Here is a 17,379-nt window from a genome sequence, read left to right as displayed (position 1 = left end):
TAGAGTCATTATTGCATAAGTCGTCGTTATCGTACTCTATTACGCTCCATTTGTGTTTTCTTTGATATTTCAGGTGATTTTACAATCATTTGGATGTTTCTGGAGATTTAGAGGTGGGTCAAATGGCTATCGGATGGTTCGTATTGAAAACGTCGTGTTTGATCGGAAAATGAAGTTTTCGGAAATGATTTGCGGAAGTTCCGGTTCACTTAGCTTGAGTTATTCGGCCATCGAGGCAATTCGTTATTTTGGATGACATGAAGCTAGTTTCTGATGCTCGCCATAAAATCTTGGTAATGTGGGAAGCATCATCGCAACATCGTACTTGAATCGTGCAATGTGGCCACATCGAAGTGCTTTATGCCCATATCTAGAGCTTTGTGGCCGCACCCAGCCCGCAGCACCCCGTCGCTTCACTAAACATCGTCTGCCATGCTCACAGCGAAGTGCTGCGCCCACAGCGAAGTGCTGCGCCCACAGCAAGAAGTGATGCGCCCACAGCAAGGGTTGTTGCGCCCACATCTCACTCACGCTTCACTAAACAGTTGCTGGCTTGCCCACAGCGAAGTGCTGCGCCCACAGTGCGTCCAGGCCGACGAATCCATATTGTGTATGTCTCTCATGCCATCGACCAATCGTTGACGACTTCTATTTTTATTTTCTCATTTATTTATTTATTATTATTTCAGAAATAGGAAGCCTATAAATATTGAAGGGAATTATATTCCTAGGGCTCTTATGTTATTTTTCTTAGAATTCCTTGAACGTTTATTTTTATTGTCGAACGCTTTTCTGAATTCATTCATTCATCAATCTAAGGTAATTTCATAATTTCTTTTTCTCTAATTCAAATTTATTATTTTTCGTTCCTTAGATTAATTCGTTCGTTGATTATGAATTCCATTATTATTATTCGTTTCATGATTGTTAAATTAATTATGAGCGAGTAGTCTTTTTCTAGGGCTAAGTAAGGGAAGCCATGTTTATACCATAATCGTTATGCATTAAAGTTCGTTAATTTATAGATTATGATTGAGTAATTCCAATTGATTTGTTCTTAATCGTTGATTCATGTTATCGGCCAATTTCATGGATTAATTATCTAGCTAATAGGAATTAGAATCGAAAGATCGTGTTTTTAGAGGCTTTGTACAATTGGCAATTCTGATTATGTTAGCGATCGTACTGCATATGTTGAATTGAAAGTGTTAAGACCCGACCGTAGGATTAGCATGTACTTTAATTACTCGATCTGGTTTATTCGTTGTCGAATTGAATTGTGTTATTGGATTGGTATAAGCATGGTGAACCGAACAGACGCCCTAGACCTTTAATTCATTGATAAATTACGCATTTTTATTATTGCTTTAGCTTTAGTAGTTAATACTCAAACTCAACTTTCGTTATTGAAATAGTTCGTATAATTGGGCAAAAACTAATAGAACTTGTCTCCCTGTGGGATCGACCCGTATTTGCTAAGTATCTGCTAACAACAGACACCGTGCACTTGCGGTATCACTTTTTAACTCATCAAGTTTTTGGTGCCGTTGCCGGGGAGACGGCTAGATTCTATTAGTTTTAGTTTGATTATTTGAATTGTTTCCATTGTCTCATTGGAACTCTTAGTTCCAATTGAGGCAAATCTCACTGCGTTTTCTTTCGTTGTTGTTTATGCCCAGGTCTGCCAGAAAGGGTACCTTGGTTCCTCCCGATCCCGATCTCGGAAAGACCCTTCGTCAACTAAAAAAGCAACAGAAAAAGAAGAAGCAGTCAGGGCCCCAAGACTCACAGACTCCACCGAGTCACACGATGTCTAAATCCCTGAAATCATATGGGGTTCCTTCCTCGAATAGTATTCCGACTGGGCTCACAATGCCAACTATTGATGCAGTCAACTTTGAGATCAAGCCCGCTCTAATCTCCATGGTTTCACAGAGTCAATATGGTGGCCATCCATCTGAGGAACCCACCAACCATTTGCAGAGGTTCAACCAACTGTGTGGTACTATCAAGCATCAAGGGGTCACTCAAGACCAATTGAAAGTCATGTTGTTTGGTTTTAGCCTTCGTGATAAGGCTCAGACATGGTTGAATGATGTCAAGGAGACAGAGTGGAGTGCTATTTCACAGGCCTTTCTAGAAGAATTCTTTCCACCCACCAAGACTGCTGAAATAAGGCATAAGCTGACTACATTCACTCAAGAACCTGGTGAATCACTTCGAGAAGCCTGGGATAGATTCAAGGCTTTGCAGCGGTCGTGTCCGCATCACAACATTGAGAAATGGTTCTTGGTTCAGATTTTCTACCATGGTTTGGAAGATGAAACAAAGAACACGGTTGATTCTGCTGCTGGGGGTGTTTTTCTTGACAAAGAAGTGGATGCAGGTTATGATTTTCTTGCCAATTTAGCTGCCAACCATTACAGCACCACCAGATCCACATCTAAGAAGGGAAAATTGGATGTCGATGCTTATGCTCTATTGTCCTCACAAGTGGCAGCCTTGAACCTGAAGATCGATTCTTTGAAGGCTCCTCAGTCTAGTACACCCCCAATGAGTATCAATGCTATGTCTAGTGTAGCTCCAGTGACAACTTCTTACTGCGAAGTATGTGGCATCCAAGGTCACTTTGGTCATGAGTGCTCTTATAGTTTACAGGATACTACGCAATTGGAGCAAGTGAATGCTTTTCAACAGAGACAACCCAATGACCCATACTCCAATTCATTTAATCCGGGTTGGAGGAATCATCCAAATTTCTCATATCGGGGCAACAATGTTCAGAATCCTCAACCCCAACAACAATGGTCGCAACCACAGTTCCATCCACCTCAACCACATGTTGCTAGGCCTCCATTTCAACAAGGAGCCTCACATAATGCTCCCCCGGGGTTTAATAGACCCCCGCACCAAGGCTATCAGCAACAACCTCCGCAGAGCAATGCCACTCCAGAGCCTAACATGAGTGATTTGTATAAGCTCATAGCGAATATGCAGAAGACCTCAGAGATTGCTCAAAAGAACCACGACAAAAGCATAAAGGAGTTGAAGAATCAAAATAGAATGTTGGAGAACCAAGTTGCTCAACTCGCTGATACTTTGTCAAAAAGGCAACCGGGTAAACTTCCAGGGCAATCTATGTCGTCTCAAGATCACACTAGAGAGAGTGCTTGTGCCATTGTTCTTCGGAGTGGTACTACATATGATGCCCCCTTGGTACCTACTGATTTTATAGATATTGAAAAGGGGAGAGAGGAGGCTAGAAGGGCTAAGGAAAGAGTCGAGGAGAAGGTTATTGATGATTCTCTCCCTTTTGTTCCTCGATTGCCATTTCCACATCGACAATATAAGTCAAAGGGTGATCATCAGTCTGGTGAAGAGGCATATGTTGAAAGCAAGATTGTGGATGTAGGGGTTGAAATCCCAGGTGTTGAGAATGAAATAAAGAAGAAGTAAAGCAGGTAGGAGAAGGTTACTGATTCTCCCCCTTTTGCACCTACACTACCATTTCCTCACTGAATGCAGAAAACAAAGGTTGATCAACAGTTCGGTAAGTTCTTGGCTATGGTCAAGAATCTCGAGGTAACAATTCCTTTCATTGATTTAATATCTCAGATTCCTATGTATGCAAAGTATTTAAAGGAATTAATCACTAAGAAAAGGGATCTTGGTGGTGTAGAGAGAGTGGCTCTAACTGAGGAGTGTAGTGCTATGTTACAAAACAAGTCTCCTCCTAAATTAAAGGACCCCGGTAGTTTCTCAATCCCTTGTCATATAGGTGCTTTATTCATTGATAAGGCTCTATGCGATTTAGGTGCTAGTGTGTCCGTCATTCCCCTCTCTATTTATAAAAAGTTGAACATGGGAGAATTAAAATGTACCACCATTACTCTTCAAATGGCCGACCATTCTATTAAATACCCCTTAGGTGTTTTAGAAGACCGCCCCGTGAGAGTAGGTAAATTCTATATTCCCGTAGACTTTGTTGTGCTTGACATAGCAGAGGACAATCAGATTCCGATAATCTTAGGAAGGCCATTCCTTCATACTGCAGGGGCAGTTATTGATGTTAAGAAAGGGAAGCTAACCTTGACTGTAGGGGATGACAAGGTGGCCTTTAGCTTGTCTCATGAGATGAAAAGTTCAATGCAAGAAGTGTCGTGTTCTTTGATTGCTTTTAATGCTAAGTTGCCTAATTCTTATTCTAGAAATCTTTCAAATAATGCACTTGGCTTGAAAGGGTTTGCAGGTGATGATGATCCTGGAGATGCAGTTGATGCTAGTCCAAAAGTTGGAACAAGAGATTCGGTACTCGAAGGCACCGGGTTTGGTGCCCCTAATCGGTGAAGTTGTAAGTTTTCTCTTCCCCTCACTTTGGTTTTACTGTCGTGTTTTGTGCAGTGGGGACACTGCATCATTCTATCTTGGGGGAGGGATATTCTATCCTTTATTGCTTTCTTAGTGTAATTTTATCGCTTTTGTAGGTGTTGTACGCTTTGTACCATCCATTAGGGGTGGGAGTTTACGTGCAACGAAAAAAATGTACTGCTTTCCTAGTATTATTGATTAGTTTAGTTGTTTTTCTTTACTTGCATTGCATTCATATTTCCTTATACCCTGCATAGTGAATTTGACTTTCAAACCATGTTCGGACTCTTTTTGACTCTTTGGAGCTTCTCTTGAACTTAGCTATGATTCTGAAATTCTGTCGGTTGTGCTATACATTGATAGCTGCTTGGCATTGTGTGAACCAATTGAATGGTATGCGGTAAGATGTTGGTCTCGTATCAAGAATAGCTAGCCAATTATCTTGTAGGTCACCTTACTATGTGTTTGTGTGATTGATGTGACTTGTTATCGTATGTAATCCCCCGCAAATTTAGAAATATTATTTATATATTTTAACGTATAGTTAATTATATTTAAATAAGAACTTACGAATTTTAGAAATAAATATATAATCAACGTATATTTATTTTATTACATTTTTAATATTTTTAATGATTTATGAAATCAAAAGTAATTTTAGAATTTTTCGTTGAAAAGAAATCGAATTACGAAAATTGATTGAATTTAGAAAACGATCTTATTCAGTTTTGGATTCGAATCATAAAAGCTAAATCCTAATTCTAGCCCACTTGGGAAAGCCCAACATTAAAACCCAAAAACTCAAACCTCCCTTCCCTTACTCTAATTCACGTGAAACCCAAGCAAGCATACACTCCTCTCCCTCCTTCAATCTCACGTACAACAAACCCTCACAGCCGTTTTTCTCTCCTCCTTCACGCCGTGCTCCAGCTGCCGGTCAATCACCGCCCGCCGCCGGTAAGCACCCCTCTGCTTCGACCTTCTTCTTCGTCGTCCTTCTTCCCTTTCGTTTCTCTTTTCTTTCTTTTGTTTTTCTTTTTCGCTCCTCCTCACTTCGTTGTTTTGTTTCTCGGGTCAGCCACCACCGCACGACCACCGTGCCTTGCTGCCGACCATCGTTCTCAACCACCACGGCAACCACCACGGCAACCACCACCGGTGTGCTGCACCGTTGATTGCTGCTTTGCCCAGCCGGCTCTCCTCCTCTCCCCTTTCTTATTTCGAGTGCTACCCACCACCAACGCACGCCCCAGCGCAGCCACCACCCTGCTCCACCATTGCGCCGCCATCCTCCACGACCATTTGTGTTGCTGCCGCGCAGTCCACCCCAGTCCACCGCCGGCCAACCTCTTCTTTCTCTTCTAGTTTTTGGTTAATTCTCAACCCTAAACTAAATTATGTTTTAGTTATGTTTTAATTAAATATGTTTTATTAGTTTAATCCATGTTTCTTGAATTAAATTATAGTTTTATTATTAATTTAGGAATTTCAGATTATATACTTTGCATAATTAATAATTTAATTTCCAGATTTATATAATTGAATTAAAATAAGGATTTTAATTATTAAAACATGAATTTTTAAGATTTTAATAGTTTTAAAATCATGATAGAATGGTTATGAATTATTAAAATTATTATTTTTATGTTCTAAGCATGATAATTTGGTTTTGGGAAAGCTTCAAACGATTTCATATTGCTGAAAATTTAAAGTATGACGTTTGCGAAGAGTTTTCAACGAATTTCAATCATTGATTCAATGATTATGATTCTAGGAAATCAAATGTTCAAGTTTTAATGTTAGGGAATGTCCTAAATATGTTTAGGATGTATTTAGAATGCTTTGTTATGGTTGTGAGTGATTAGAAGTTGATTGGGAATATTTGTTGGTTGTTTAGGCGGAGAATTCTCTTTAGGCGACTTTTGAATTATTAAAGTGGTCTTGCAGTTTGTTTACACAAGGTACGTACATACCTGTGTGCTTGGAATGTGTGCTAATTGTTGAAACCATGTTGAATTTGTTGTTGAACTTGGCTATGTTGATAGTATTGTTGAACTTGGTGATGTTGATATTATCGACGAACTTAGTCAGGTTGAAATTGCATGTTTAATACTGTTGCATGGTTATATTGAACCTATATTGCATTACGAGAATTATAACATGTTAGTATGGATGATTGATGCAAACATGTTTGATTGGGAACACTAGATTACTTTGTATATATTGATTCAGATCAGTTGATTGTTGTTCCCTTTTAGCTTTTCACTACTTTATGAGGGCCGAGGACCTTGTTTAGTAAGTTGAAACCTTATACCCATATAGAGGGGTTAATCAGTATTAAAGGAAAGGTTGGATTTAATTGGAATGAGTCTTCTTTGATCCCTTTATGATACTTACTTAATTCCAAGATAAAAACAGTTGTGAATACATGTGGTTTGTATGCCTTATGTGATTGTTAAGTCATAACAGAGTTTCAATTTGTAAATCATGTAAAGTGAAACTGAGTAGCAATAGCTTTAGACTGTGCACATCTAAAGTGACGGACAAACAGGAGTTGGGGTTCATGGTGGTAGCCCATGGCCTTTAATTCGGACCGGATTGATCACCGTGTCCTATTTTTATTCAAACGTTCCTCGATATCGCAGGTCACTGAGGTTACGGAGTCGCGCCCGTACCTCGTCTTCCTTAGTGAAGCCTCTAGCTAGAAAACTCGGTCCATTGTCTATTTCAACTAAAATAATATTATTGTTATAAGTCTAGCCTAGTCTAGTCAAGTATGGTCGTCAAATTATCATGTTTGTCTGCCCTTATTTATGTTCATTAGTATCATGTTAGGATGATTCGTTTGGTAGTATCATGTTAGGATTATTATTGCTTTTAGTATGTAGTACTCAGCTTTGCTGATTACGTGCTTTGTTTGTGTGTGTTGATCATGGCTATGCCTTATTGATCCTGTGAGGACCCAACTTTGGTGAGCAGTCTCTAAGGATCAATAAGCATTGCCCATCTACAGGTTTGAAGATGATGCATCATTGGGATCGGGATTAGAGAGCTTGTAGTTATATTTGTTTTATTAAGTGATTTGGTTTGTTAACTTATATTTGAAAGTTGTCGTACTATTCGTATTTCCTTATTTCCGTTAATTGGTTTTGGACTTAATATGTAATCGATTATTTATGAACCTAAAAGTTAGTTTTATGTTTTCCGCTGCAAAATTCTGAATAAGCCGTACGTTTTCACACGGGCGATAATGCCTTGATAATTCTCTATAGTTATATTTATAAAAGGGTTGTTATAGAAAAAGGGAATTGCCGGGGTGTTACATCGTATGATTTTGGCTTGAGATTCATTAGTAGTTTAGTCGCAACTCACGCATGCCGCCTATGACAGAGGCCATTATCTTAGGAAGCCTTCAGACAAATTTAGAAACATCAGTTCCTGCCTTTCATACCCATGTTGTAGCCTTGTCCGTTTATTGTTTTAACTCCACAAATTGAGCCCTATTAGCCCCGTTGGTTACTTGTCCCGAGTCTAGCTTGGGGGAGCTTCGGTGTTCGTAATGGTTTCGTTGATGTTGATTGATTGGCACACTAAGCCAATAGTTCGTGGTTCGAGGCTATGTTTGGATTTGTGGTTCGGAAATGATGTATATTATTGTCGGCACCCAAGCTTGTAGCAGTTAGCATTAGATTTATTTATGTACTTTCGATTTTCATTCTTTAGTTTCATTTTCAAAAAAAAAAAAAAAAAAAAAAAAAGAAAAAAAAAAAAGAAAAAAAATTGAAATATCAAAGAAAAATCAAAAATATGTTTTTCGTTTTTTGTATATAGTTTGAAGGCAAGGAAAGGGGATTGAACAAAGAAATTGACATTATATTATGTTTTTTTCCCCTTGGTTATATATAACTTGGTTGATTGTTCGGGTTTCATGGTTTGATGGAGTTGGATTTTCGGCATTATCACGCCGACGCATATAGTTCACATTTGCTCCCCAAGTTGGACTTTACTCTCACTTTTTCCCAAATTATATCCTACCCTTCCTTTTCACCTAGCCCCATTACAAGCTTATTATAAAGACCTCTTGATCGGCATGTTTTTTTTGTGAATGAGCGAAAATTGTTTCTTGCTATTGTCATCTTACCCCGCGTTGCATCATATATTCATATTCTACAAGGTATGCGGCGACGACTAGCTTGATTGAGAACGGTTTGTGGCTAAGCTTGGTTGTTTCAACTGTGGATCATGATGCTTTGTGGTTCTATTTGTATCCGAGCTAAATTTCTGTCTTAATAACTTTGTTTGATTGTTTGCCCGAGAGTTGAGTAGGTTTGTTCAGGTTCAATGAAAGTCATGTGCGTCTCATTTCTCTGTGTTCGGTCTAGTGTTGCTTGGGGACAAGCAACAATTTAGCTTGGGGGAATTTGATGAATCATATTTATATAGGGTATTTTAGGCTCATTTAGGTTGCATTTCTAGGCATTTCTCTCATTTTTGTTGCATTTAGAGTCATTATTGCATAAGTCGTCGTTATCGTACTCTATTACGCTCCATTTGTGTTTTCTTTGATATTTCAGGTGATTTTACAATCATTTGGATGTTTCTGGAGATTTAGAGGTGGGTCGAATGGCTATCGGATGGTTCGTATTGAAAACGTCGTGTTTGATCGGAAAATGAAGTTTTCGGAAATGATTTGCGGAAGTTCCGGTTCACTTAGCTTGAGTTATTCGGCCATCGAGGCAATTCGTTATTTTGGATGACATGAAGCTAGTTTCTGATGCTCGCCATAAAATCTTGGTAATGTGGGAAGCATCATCGCAACATCGTACTTGAATCGTGCAATGTGGCCACATCGAAGTGCTTTATGCCCATATCTAGAGCTTTGTGGCCGCACCCAGCCCGCAGCACCCCGTCGCTTCACTAAACATCGTCTGCCATGCTCACAGCGAAGTGCTGCGCCCACAGCGAAGTGCTGCGCCCACAGCAAGGGTTGTTGCGCCCACATCTCACTCACGCTTCACTAAACAGTTGCTGGCTTGCCCACAGCGAAGTGCTGCGCCCACAGTGCGTCCAGGCCGACGAATCCATATTGTGTATGTCTCTCATGCCATCGACCAATCGTTGACGACTTCTATTTTTATTTTCTCATTTATTTATTTATTATTATTTCAGAAATAGGAAGCCTATAAATATTGAAGGGAATTATATTCCTAGGGCTCTTATGTTATTTTTCTTAGAATTCCTTGAACGTTTATTTTTATTGTCGAACGCTTTTCTGAATTCATTCATTCATCAATCTAAGGTAATTTCATAATTTCTTTTTCTCTAATTCAAATTTATTATTTTTCGTTCCTTAGATTAATTCGTTCGTTGATTATGAATTCCATTATTATTATTCGTTTCATGATTGTTAAATTAATTATGAGCGAGTAGTCTTTTTCTAGGGCTAAGTAAGGGAAGCCATGTTTATACCATAATCGTTATGCATTAAAGTTCGTTAATTTATAGATTATGATTGAGTAATTCCAATTGATTTGTTCTTAATCGTTGATTCATGTTATCGGCCAATTTCATGGATTAATTATCTAGCTAATAGGAATTAGAATCGAAAGATCGTGTTTTTAGAGGCTTTGTACAATTGGCAATTCTGATTATGTTAGCGATCGTACTGCATATGTTGAATTGAAAGTGTTAAGACCCGACCGTAGGATTAGCATGTACTTTAATTACTCGGTCTGGTTTATTCGTTGTCGAATTGAATTGTGTTATTGGATTGGTATAAGCATGGTGAACCGAACAGACGCCCTAGCCTTTAATTCATTGATAAATTACGCATTTTTATTATTGCTTTAGCTTTAGTAGTTAATACTCAAACTCAACTTTCGTTATTGAAATAGTTCGTATAATTGGGCAAAAACTAATAGAACTTGTCTCCCTGTGGGATCGACCCGCATTTGCTAAGTATCTGCTAACAACAGACACCGTGCACTTGTGGTATCACTTTTTAACTCATCAGTATGCTTAGGATGTATTTAGAATACTTTATTATTGTTGTGAATTATTAGAAGTTGATTGGGAATCTTTATTGGTTGTTTTAGGAGGAGAATCCTATGTAGGCGACTTTTGAAAGTGTTAAATTGACCTATCAGTTTATTTACACAAGGTACGTACATACATGTGTATTTGTGAATGTGTGCTATTGTTGAAACTATGTTGGATGTATATATGAACTGGTTTATGTTGAATTTCATGTTCAATGTCGTTGAATGAATGTGTTGGGCATAGAACTTTATTATAAGAATTATAACATGTTAGCATGGATGATTGGTGCAAGCATGTCAATTGGGAACTTTATAGTATTTTATATATTGGTTTAGATCAATTGATTGTTGTTCCCTTTTAGCATTTCACTACTTTATGGGGGACGAGGACCTTGTTTACATTACACCTATATAAAGGTGGTTAACCATTGTTAAAGGAAAGGTTGAATTAATTGGAATGAGTCTTGATTGATAACCTTGTGATCGCTTACTTAATTCCAAGATAAAAACAGTTGTGGATACTTGTTGATTATATGATTTATGTGATTGACGAGTCATAACAAAGTATTAATTGGTAAATCATGTAAAGTGAAACTGAATAGCAATAGCTTTAGATTGTGCGTCTGAAGTGATGGACAATCAGGAGTTGGGGTTTATGGTGGTAGCCCATGGCTTTTTCTGGGACCGGATTGATTACCGTGTTCTATTTTCTTCAAAAGTTCCTTGATATCGCAGGTCACTGAGGTTACGGAGTCGCGCCCGTACCTCGTCTTCCTTAGTGAAGGCTTCTGGTTAGACAACTCGGTCCATTGACTATTTCAATTAAAATAATATTAATGTTATAAAAGTCTAGTCCAGTCTAGTCCAGTCTAGTCCAGTCATGTGTGGTCTTCAAGTTAATATGTTTTGGTTGTCCTTACTTATGTTTTGTTAGTATCATGTTAGGAATATTTATTCATTGATTTAGTATGTAGTACTCAGCTTTGCTGATTACGTGCTTTGTTTGTGTGTGTGTTGATCATGGCTATGCCTTATTGATCATGTGATGACCCATTTTAATTTGTGAGCAGTCTATAAGGATCAATAAGCATTGTCCATCTACATGTCAAAGATGATGCATCATTGGGTTCGGGATTGGAGTGCTTGTAGTTTAGTTTTAATATTCTAAGTTGATTGTTTTAAGTGGACTTTAAACTTGTTGAATTTGTTATGTTGACTTTGTTTTTCGTTGGTTAGTTTAGGAGTTAATTCCGTAGTTGACTATTTATAAACTTAAAGTAAGTTTTATGTTTTCCACTGCAAAATCCTGAATAAGCCGATACATTTTCACACGGGCGATAATGCCTTGATAATTCTCTATATTTATATTAAAAGGTTATTTTAGAAAAGAGGGAATTGTCGGGGTGTTACAAAGTGGTATTTTTGAGCTATAGGTTTTATATAACTTTCGTGTCTACTTTCTAAGTTTTTAGGCGCCTAATTAACTAATTGTTTACTTAAAACGAATTTCGTTGAATTAAGCTCCAAATAATTGAATTAAATGGATCGAAATATTTTCTTCATTTTTCAAAGAGTCCGAATTTCTTTTATTTGTCCTAAATCTGAAAATTTATAAATTCGGAACTTTCTTTTTGGTTCGAATTAATGATTTTCTTTGAATTTATTTAAAATTATTCGAGTTAGTTAATTCCTTTTTCTTCGAAATTATTTAAAATTATATGAAAATTTAACTTCCCTTTGTTCAAGTTAATTAATTTCTTTTCTTCGAATTTATTTTAATTTATTCGGAATAAAAGGGGGGGGGGGGAGGAGGATACCAAAGTGGCCTACACAATCATCACTATTATCCACAAGTTGGACGCATGGAACAAGTCAAAGGAAGATAGGGATGACGTGGCCACGAACTGCCAAAGCAGTCAGTTTTTCTCTCCCATTTAAGCAGTTAAGGAAAATAAATCTCACTTCCCATCAACCGCTTTACAACTGCAACATACCAAGAGTATAAATATGGATTAAAATGGCAGAGTGAGGACAACATCAACAACAACAACAACAACGTTTCTTAAATTCTAATCTTTCCTTAGCTTTTTATCCTTGGTTTATAGTTAGCTCTAGGTTTAGTAGCCTAGTAGTAGCATAACGTAGTTTCCTAGAATCCTCTATGTTTTGAAAAACTCAGGGTTACTAGCGCCAGTGCGTCCTTCCAAGAATTCAAGCATGCAGGTAACATTCCTCGCGATTTATTGTTTGTCCAATTTTTACTACACATTAATAAATGATATTTATTAAATTTTGTTGTTGTTAATCTTAAGAATTTCATTTCGCACTTATTACTCACTATTTGAGTTCAACTTGGTAGTTTCCTACGAAATTACTTGTTCACGAGAGACTCTACATAAAAAGGTCAGTTGTCCTTAAGAGCAGTACCCTTGGGAACCTTGATCACCCTACATCATAAGGTGATATTATACTTGTTCGCTAGCTTATAGCGTCAACAAGTTTACAACCACAGTGGCAGAGATAATTAACAACTTAAGAAATCTCTTGTAAATACACTGCATAATTTTTCATCTTGAATTATGTCTCCAAAGACTGAGAAACAGAAGAGGAAATCCGCATGGAGGACAATGATCAGAACAATGACATCTCCTCGGAAAACCCTCATAAACCTACAACTTCAGTCCATGAGGACAATACACTTCCTTTGTAATACCCCGTATTTTTATTATCTTATAAATATAGTTTTAATATATTTATAACTAGATTTTAGCCCGTGCGATGCACGAATTCTATTAAATTGTTAAGTTAAAATAAAACTCTTATACATACCAACTGCTATATTTTATATATTAGATTAGAATACGGTTTGATTTTAGATTGATTTTCATTTTAGATTTAGTTTTTAGAGTGTTTGATTTTGGATACAATTTTATTTTAGATTTTTTTCAAAATTACCACCTTATAAAGTCCAAATTTTCTAACTTACCACCTTATAAAATTTTAATTTAAAATTACCACCTTATAAAATCACAAAACTTCAAAGTTACTACTTGTTAATGGATTCTGTCAATTTTTCCCTTAGCAATTGGTAACTTTGAAGGTTTATTTATGTTTTTCCTCCAAAATTTACATTTTTTGGTTTAAAATTACCACCCTATAAAATCACAAACATTCAAAGTTACCACCTGTTAATGAAAAAATTGACAAAATCCGTTAATAGGTGGTAACTTTCAAGGTTTTTGATTTTATAAGGTGGTAAGTTTGAAAATGTGGACTTTATAAGGTGGTAATTTTGAAATTTTCCTTTATTTTTTAATTATTAGAGTGTTTTATTTTTGATACAGTGGTATATACGTAGTATTAGTAATTAATTAATAAAAATATCCACGTGGAATTGTGGCACTTGACTTTTCAAATTAATAATAGTTTCAAAATCTTATTTTTCATTGGCCAAAACCATTAGATTTCCTACGTAGCGCTCTAATATTGGATTAGTGTTTGATTTTGGATATAATTTTATTTTAGATTAGTTTTTGATTTTGGATTGAATTTTATTTTAGATTTATTTTTTAATTGTTAGTGTTTGATTTTGGATGGAGTTGTATATATTATTAGTTAATAATATCTACATGGCAATTATCTACGTGGCACTCAATTTTTTAATTCAAAAATAAATTAGAAATCTTATTTTTCACTGGCCGAAACCATTAGATTGCCTACGTGGCGCTATAATAATTCAAAAATTATGCCTCATTTATATATGTATATTAGATTTAATTAAGAATTTTATTATTGAGTCATATAAATTAGGACAAATTGTTTTTTACCACCTACAAAAATCGAAAAATTGTTTTTTACCACCTAAAAAATTAAAACTTGTATTTTACCACCTAAAAAAAAATTAAAATTTGTTTTTTACCACCTAAAAGCAAAAAATTAGATAAATCCTTTATGTATGGCTATCTAATTCAACTTTCCACCAATTTTTGACACTCCCTATATGATTTTCCTTAACTCTTTCACCCTTCTTGCTTTACTTTCATTAAAGTTTTTCGATTTTGTGAATTAATGGTGGTGAAAAATTATGCAAATCCGTGAAACATAAGTAAGTTGGGGAAGTGAAGAGAGTTAAATACATGAAATCATGGAAGAATAGAACATATAAGAATTATTACCGTTATTGTCGCCCCCTACATAGGGGTGAGCACGGATCGGATATCCGATCCGAAATCTGATTTCGGATCGGATATCCGAATCCGAAAATTGTGAAATTTGATATTTGTATCTGATCCAAAAAGTTTCGGATATCCAATATCCGATACCCAAAAATTTTCGGATCGGGTATCCCGGATATCCGATATCCAATTTCTTAATGTTTTTTTAAAAAATGTAACTTTGTTTTCCATCAATTTCTCACTTTTACTTGTAATCTCACCGTTCACTATCCAAAACAAAGAAATAAAGTTCCTTATTATGAAATGGAGATCTGTAATTCAAGAATACATAAATTCTTACTTTGTATAAAAAATAAGTACAAGAGCTAATTGTGCCCTAGTGTTAAACAAGCTCCTAGTGTTGCTTACTTTTAAGTGTTACGGAGCATATACTTCATCAATTGTTCACATTGTAAAAATTAAAAATAAATTGCATTAGATTTTATTTTTATTTCGGATATTTTTCGGATATCGGATATCCGAAATAATAAAAATCAATATCCAAATAGGTATTTGATATTTGAATTTTCGGATCGGATATCTGATCCGAATTCAATTTTCATATCGGATATCCAAAAAATCGGATCAGATACGAATCGGATTATCGGATATTTGGGTTTTCAAATAGTTTTGCTCAGCCCTACCCCTACATAACATTTTAATACATTTTTCCATTTTTCAGGTGGTAAAAAACAAGTTTTAAATTTTTGTTATGTGGTAAAATACAAGTTTTAGTTTTTTAGGTGGTAAAAGACAATTTTTCGATTTTTTTAGGTGGTAAAAAAAAATTTATCCTATAAATTATAAAGAAGATTTAAATGCATTTTATATTTATTAATTTCATTAAATGTATTTTAGAAAAGAAAGTTCCAAATATTTTCTAAGTGGAAACCATTTTTATAAAAAGGATGGAGAGTTTAAAAGTGGAAAAAGATAACAATTAATCATTAAGGGTAATAAAATATTTTCATTACGGTTTTCTAATCCTAATTGAATTCCCAAGTATGGAACCCTATTTAAACCTTAGAGCATAAGAAAAACTTCACCTTAAGTATTGAACTCTCTCTCTCTCTCTCTCTCTCTCTCTCTCTCTCTCTCTCTCTCTCTCTCTCTCTCCCCTAGATGCCCTGCCGCGAGCCGCACGCAGCAACAACCGCAACCCACCACAACCATCCCCACGACGCTGCAACCACGTGGGTGGTGCATTTCTTCCTCTACTTTCTCCTCTTTTTGTAACTAATTGATTTTATTACAAAAAAATAAGCTTTGTTAATTTAATTAATTTTCAGATTATGTTTGTTAATTAGATTAATTATATTTTATAGTTTTTATGTATAAAAATTCAGATTTATTAAATTACTGAATTGTGCATGTTTAACCCTAAAGGTTGAGATTTTTAATGTGTTAAATGCATGTTTGACCTAGGATTTGAGCATGGTAATTAATTATGGTTAACAAAGGATTAATTAAGGTCTTAATGATACTTTAAATCTTAAAAGAGTTGTTGAACATTTATTAAAGTATGAATAATTATTAATTTATTATTTAGTTTAGGAAAAAGTTTTGATTGAAAGATTACTTGAGCAAAGTGGCACATTTGAGAACGTACTCAAGGTACGTACATGTTTAGATTATTCTTATGTGTGTAGTATCATGTACATGAAGTTATATTTAATCTTGTAGCATTATGTCATATGTGAATGTGGTGGTTACTTGATTCAAGAAAAAGTTTATGATGCATATTATTGTGTAAATATTTAGTAGAGCATGTTTGTCATTATTTTAATACTAGTCTTATATGCACGCGATGCGTGCGAAATCATTAAAAAACTTAAAATTGTATTGTTACAACAAATATATCACAATGAAAAATCAAAATATAAATCCGGGACATGAACTCAGTATTTCAAAAGCTTATTGATTTTATCTTGCATCAAAACAGGCCAAATATTCTATTTCCATCTTTACATTTTCCTGTACCGCAGTTGAATTTTTGCTCGCCTGTAAGTTGAAATTGTGTATAGCTTCCTTGTTGATAAAAATGGAGATGTTTAGTGTAAATTTGTGATGCTTAAAGCTTTTACTTGACTGATCCTTGATTCTCCAGCAACATAAATTAATCATTGAGATGATAAGAAACCCCTAATACACTAACTACATTCCTATAAAATCTATTGAACATTCGACAACAGTGAGTTTTCGGGTTCTATTGAGATCCACATTTTCATTTGATCACTAAATCAAATCTTCAGTAATCTTCAGTAGGCTTGTTGCCACCAGCCTTCTTTGAGAGAAGAAGGTTGTGGAAGTTGGGCATCACACCTCTATTAGCAATGGTCACATCACCAAGAAGTTTGCTTAGCTCCTCGTCGTTTCTTACTGCCAATTGAAGAAGTGCCCCCAAAATTCGAGTTTTCTTGTTGTCTCTTGCAGCATTTCCTTCCAATTCCAAAACCTACACCAAAAAATAGAACATGCAGATCAGCAATTATCCGTTGATTTTGTACATATTTCAATCAATTCATGCAATTTCAAGCTAATTAACATTTGCAAACCAAAATCCATTGCTTAATCATGGCTAAACAACAACAACTGAACAACATTAAATCAATGCCTGGTTATACGATCATCTCAAAAATGCTGGAGACCCTAGATTCAACGTGGTCAATAACAAACAATAGGCATCTGAAATTAAAATACTCAATCAAAAGTTTAAACAATCGCAAAACAAAGTTGAATTCACAAACTAATTACACCCT

General features: G+C 35.7%; 1 protein-coding gene and 1 non-coding gene across 2 annotated transcripts; one reads left to right on the top strand and one right to left on the bottom strand.

Moving 5' to 3' along the window:
* Positions 1-2,170: 2,170 nt before the first annotated feature.
* LOC130468326 (small nucleolar RNA R71) lies at positions 2,171-2,276 on the bottom strand. The gene has a single exon (XR_008928717.1). It is a non-coding gene; the product is annotated as a small nucleolar RNA R71 (small nucleolar RNA).
* A 1,243-nt stretch (positions 2,277-3,519) lies between these two features.
* LOC130467621 (uncharacterized) lies at positions 3,520-4,347 on the top strand. The gene has a single exon (XM_056836186.1). The coding sequence runs from the start codon at positions 3,520-3,522 to the stop codon at positions 4,345-4,347; it is 828 nt and encodes a 275-aa protein (XP_056692164.1).
* The last annotated feature ends 13,032 nt before the right edge of the window (positions 4,348-17,379 follow it).

Source organism: Spinacia oleracea, chromosome 2 (genome assembly GCF_020520425.1).
Source record: "Spinacia oleracea cultivar Varoflay chromosome 2, BTI_SOV_V1, whole genome shotgun sequence".
NCBI classification, from domain to species: domain Eukaryota; kingdom Viridiplantae; phylum Streptophyta; class Magnoliopsida; order Caryophyllales; family Amaranthaceae; genus Spinacia; species Spinacia oleracea.
This window is presented reverse-complemented; position numbering and strand designations above follow the sequence as displayed.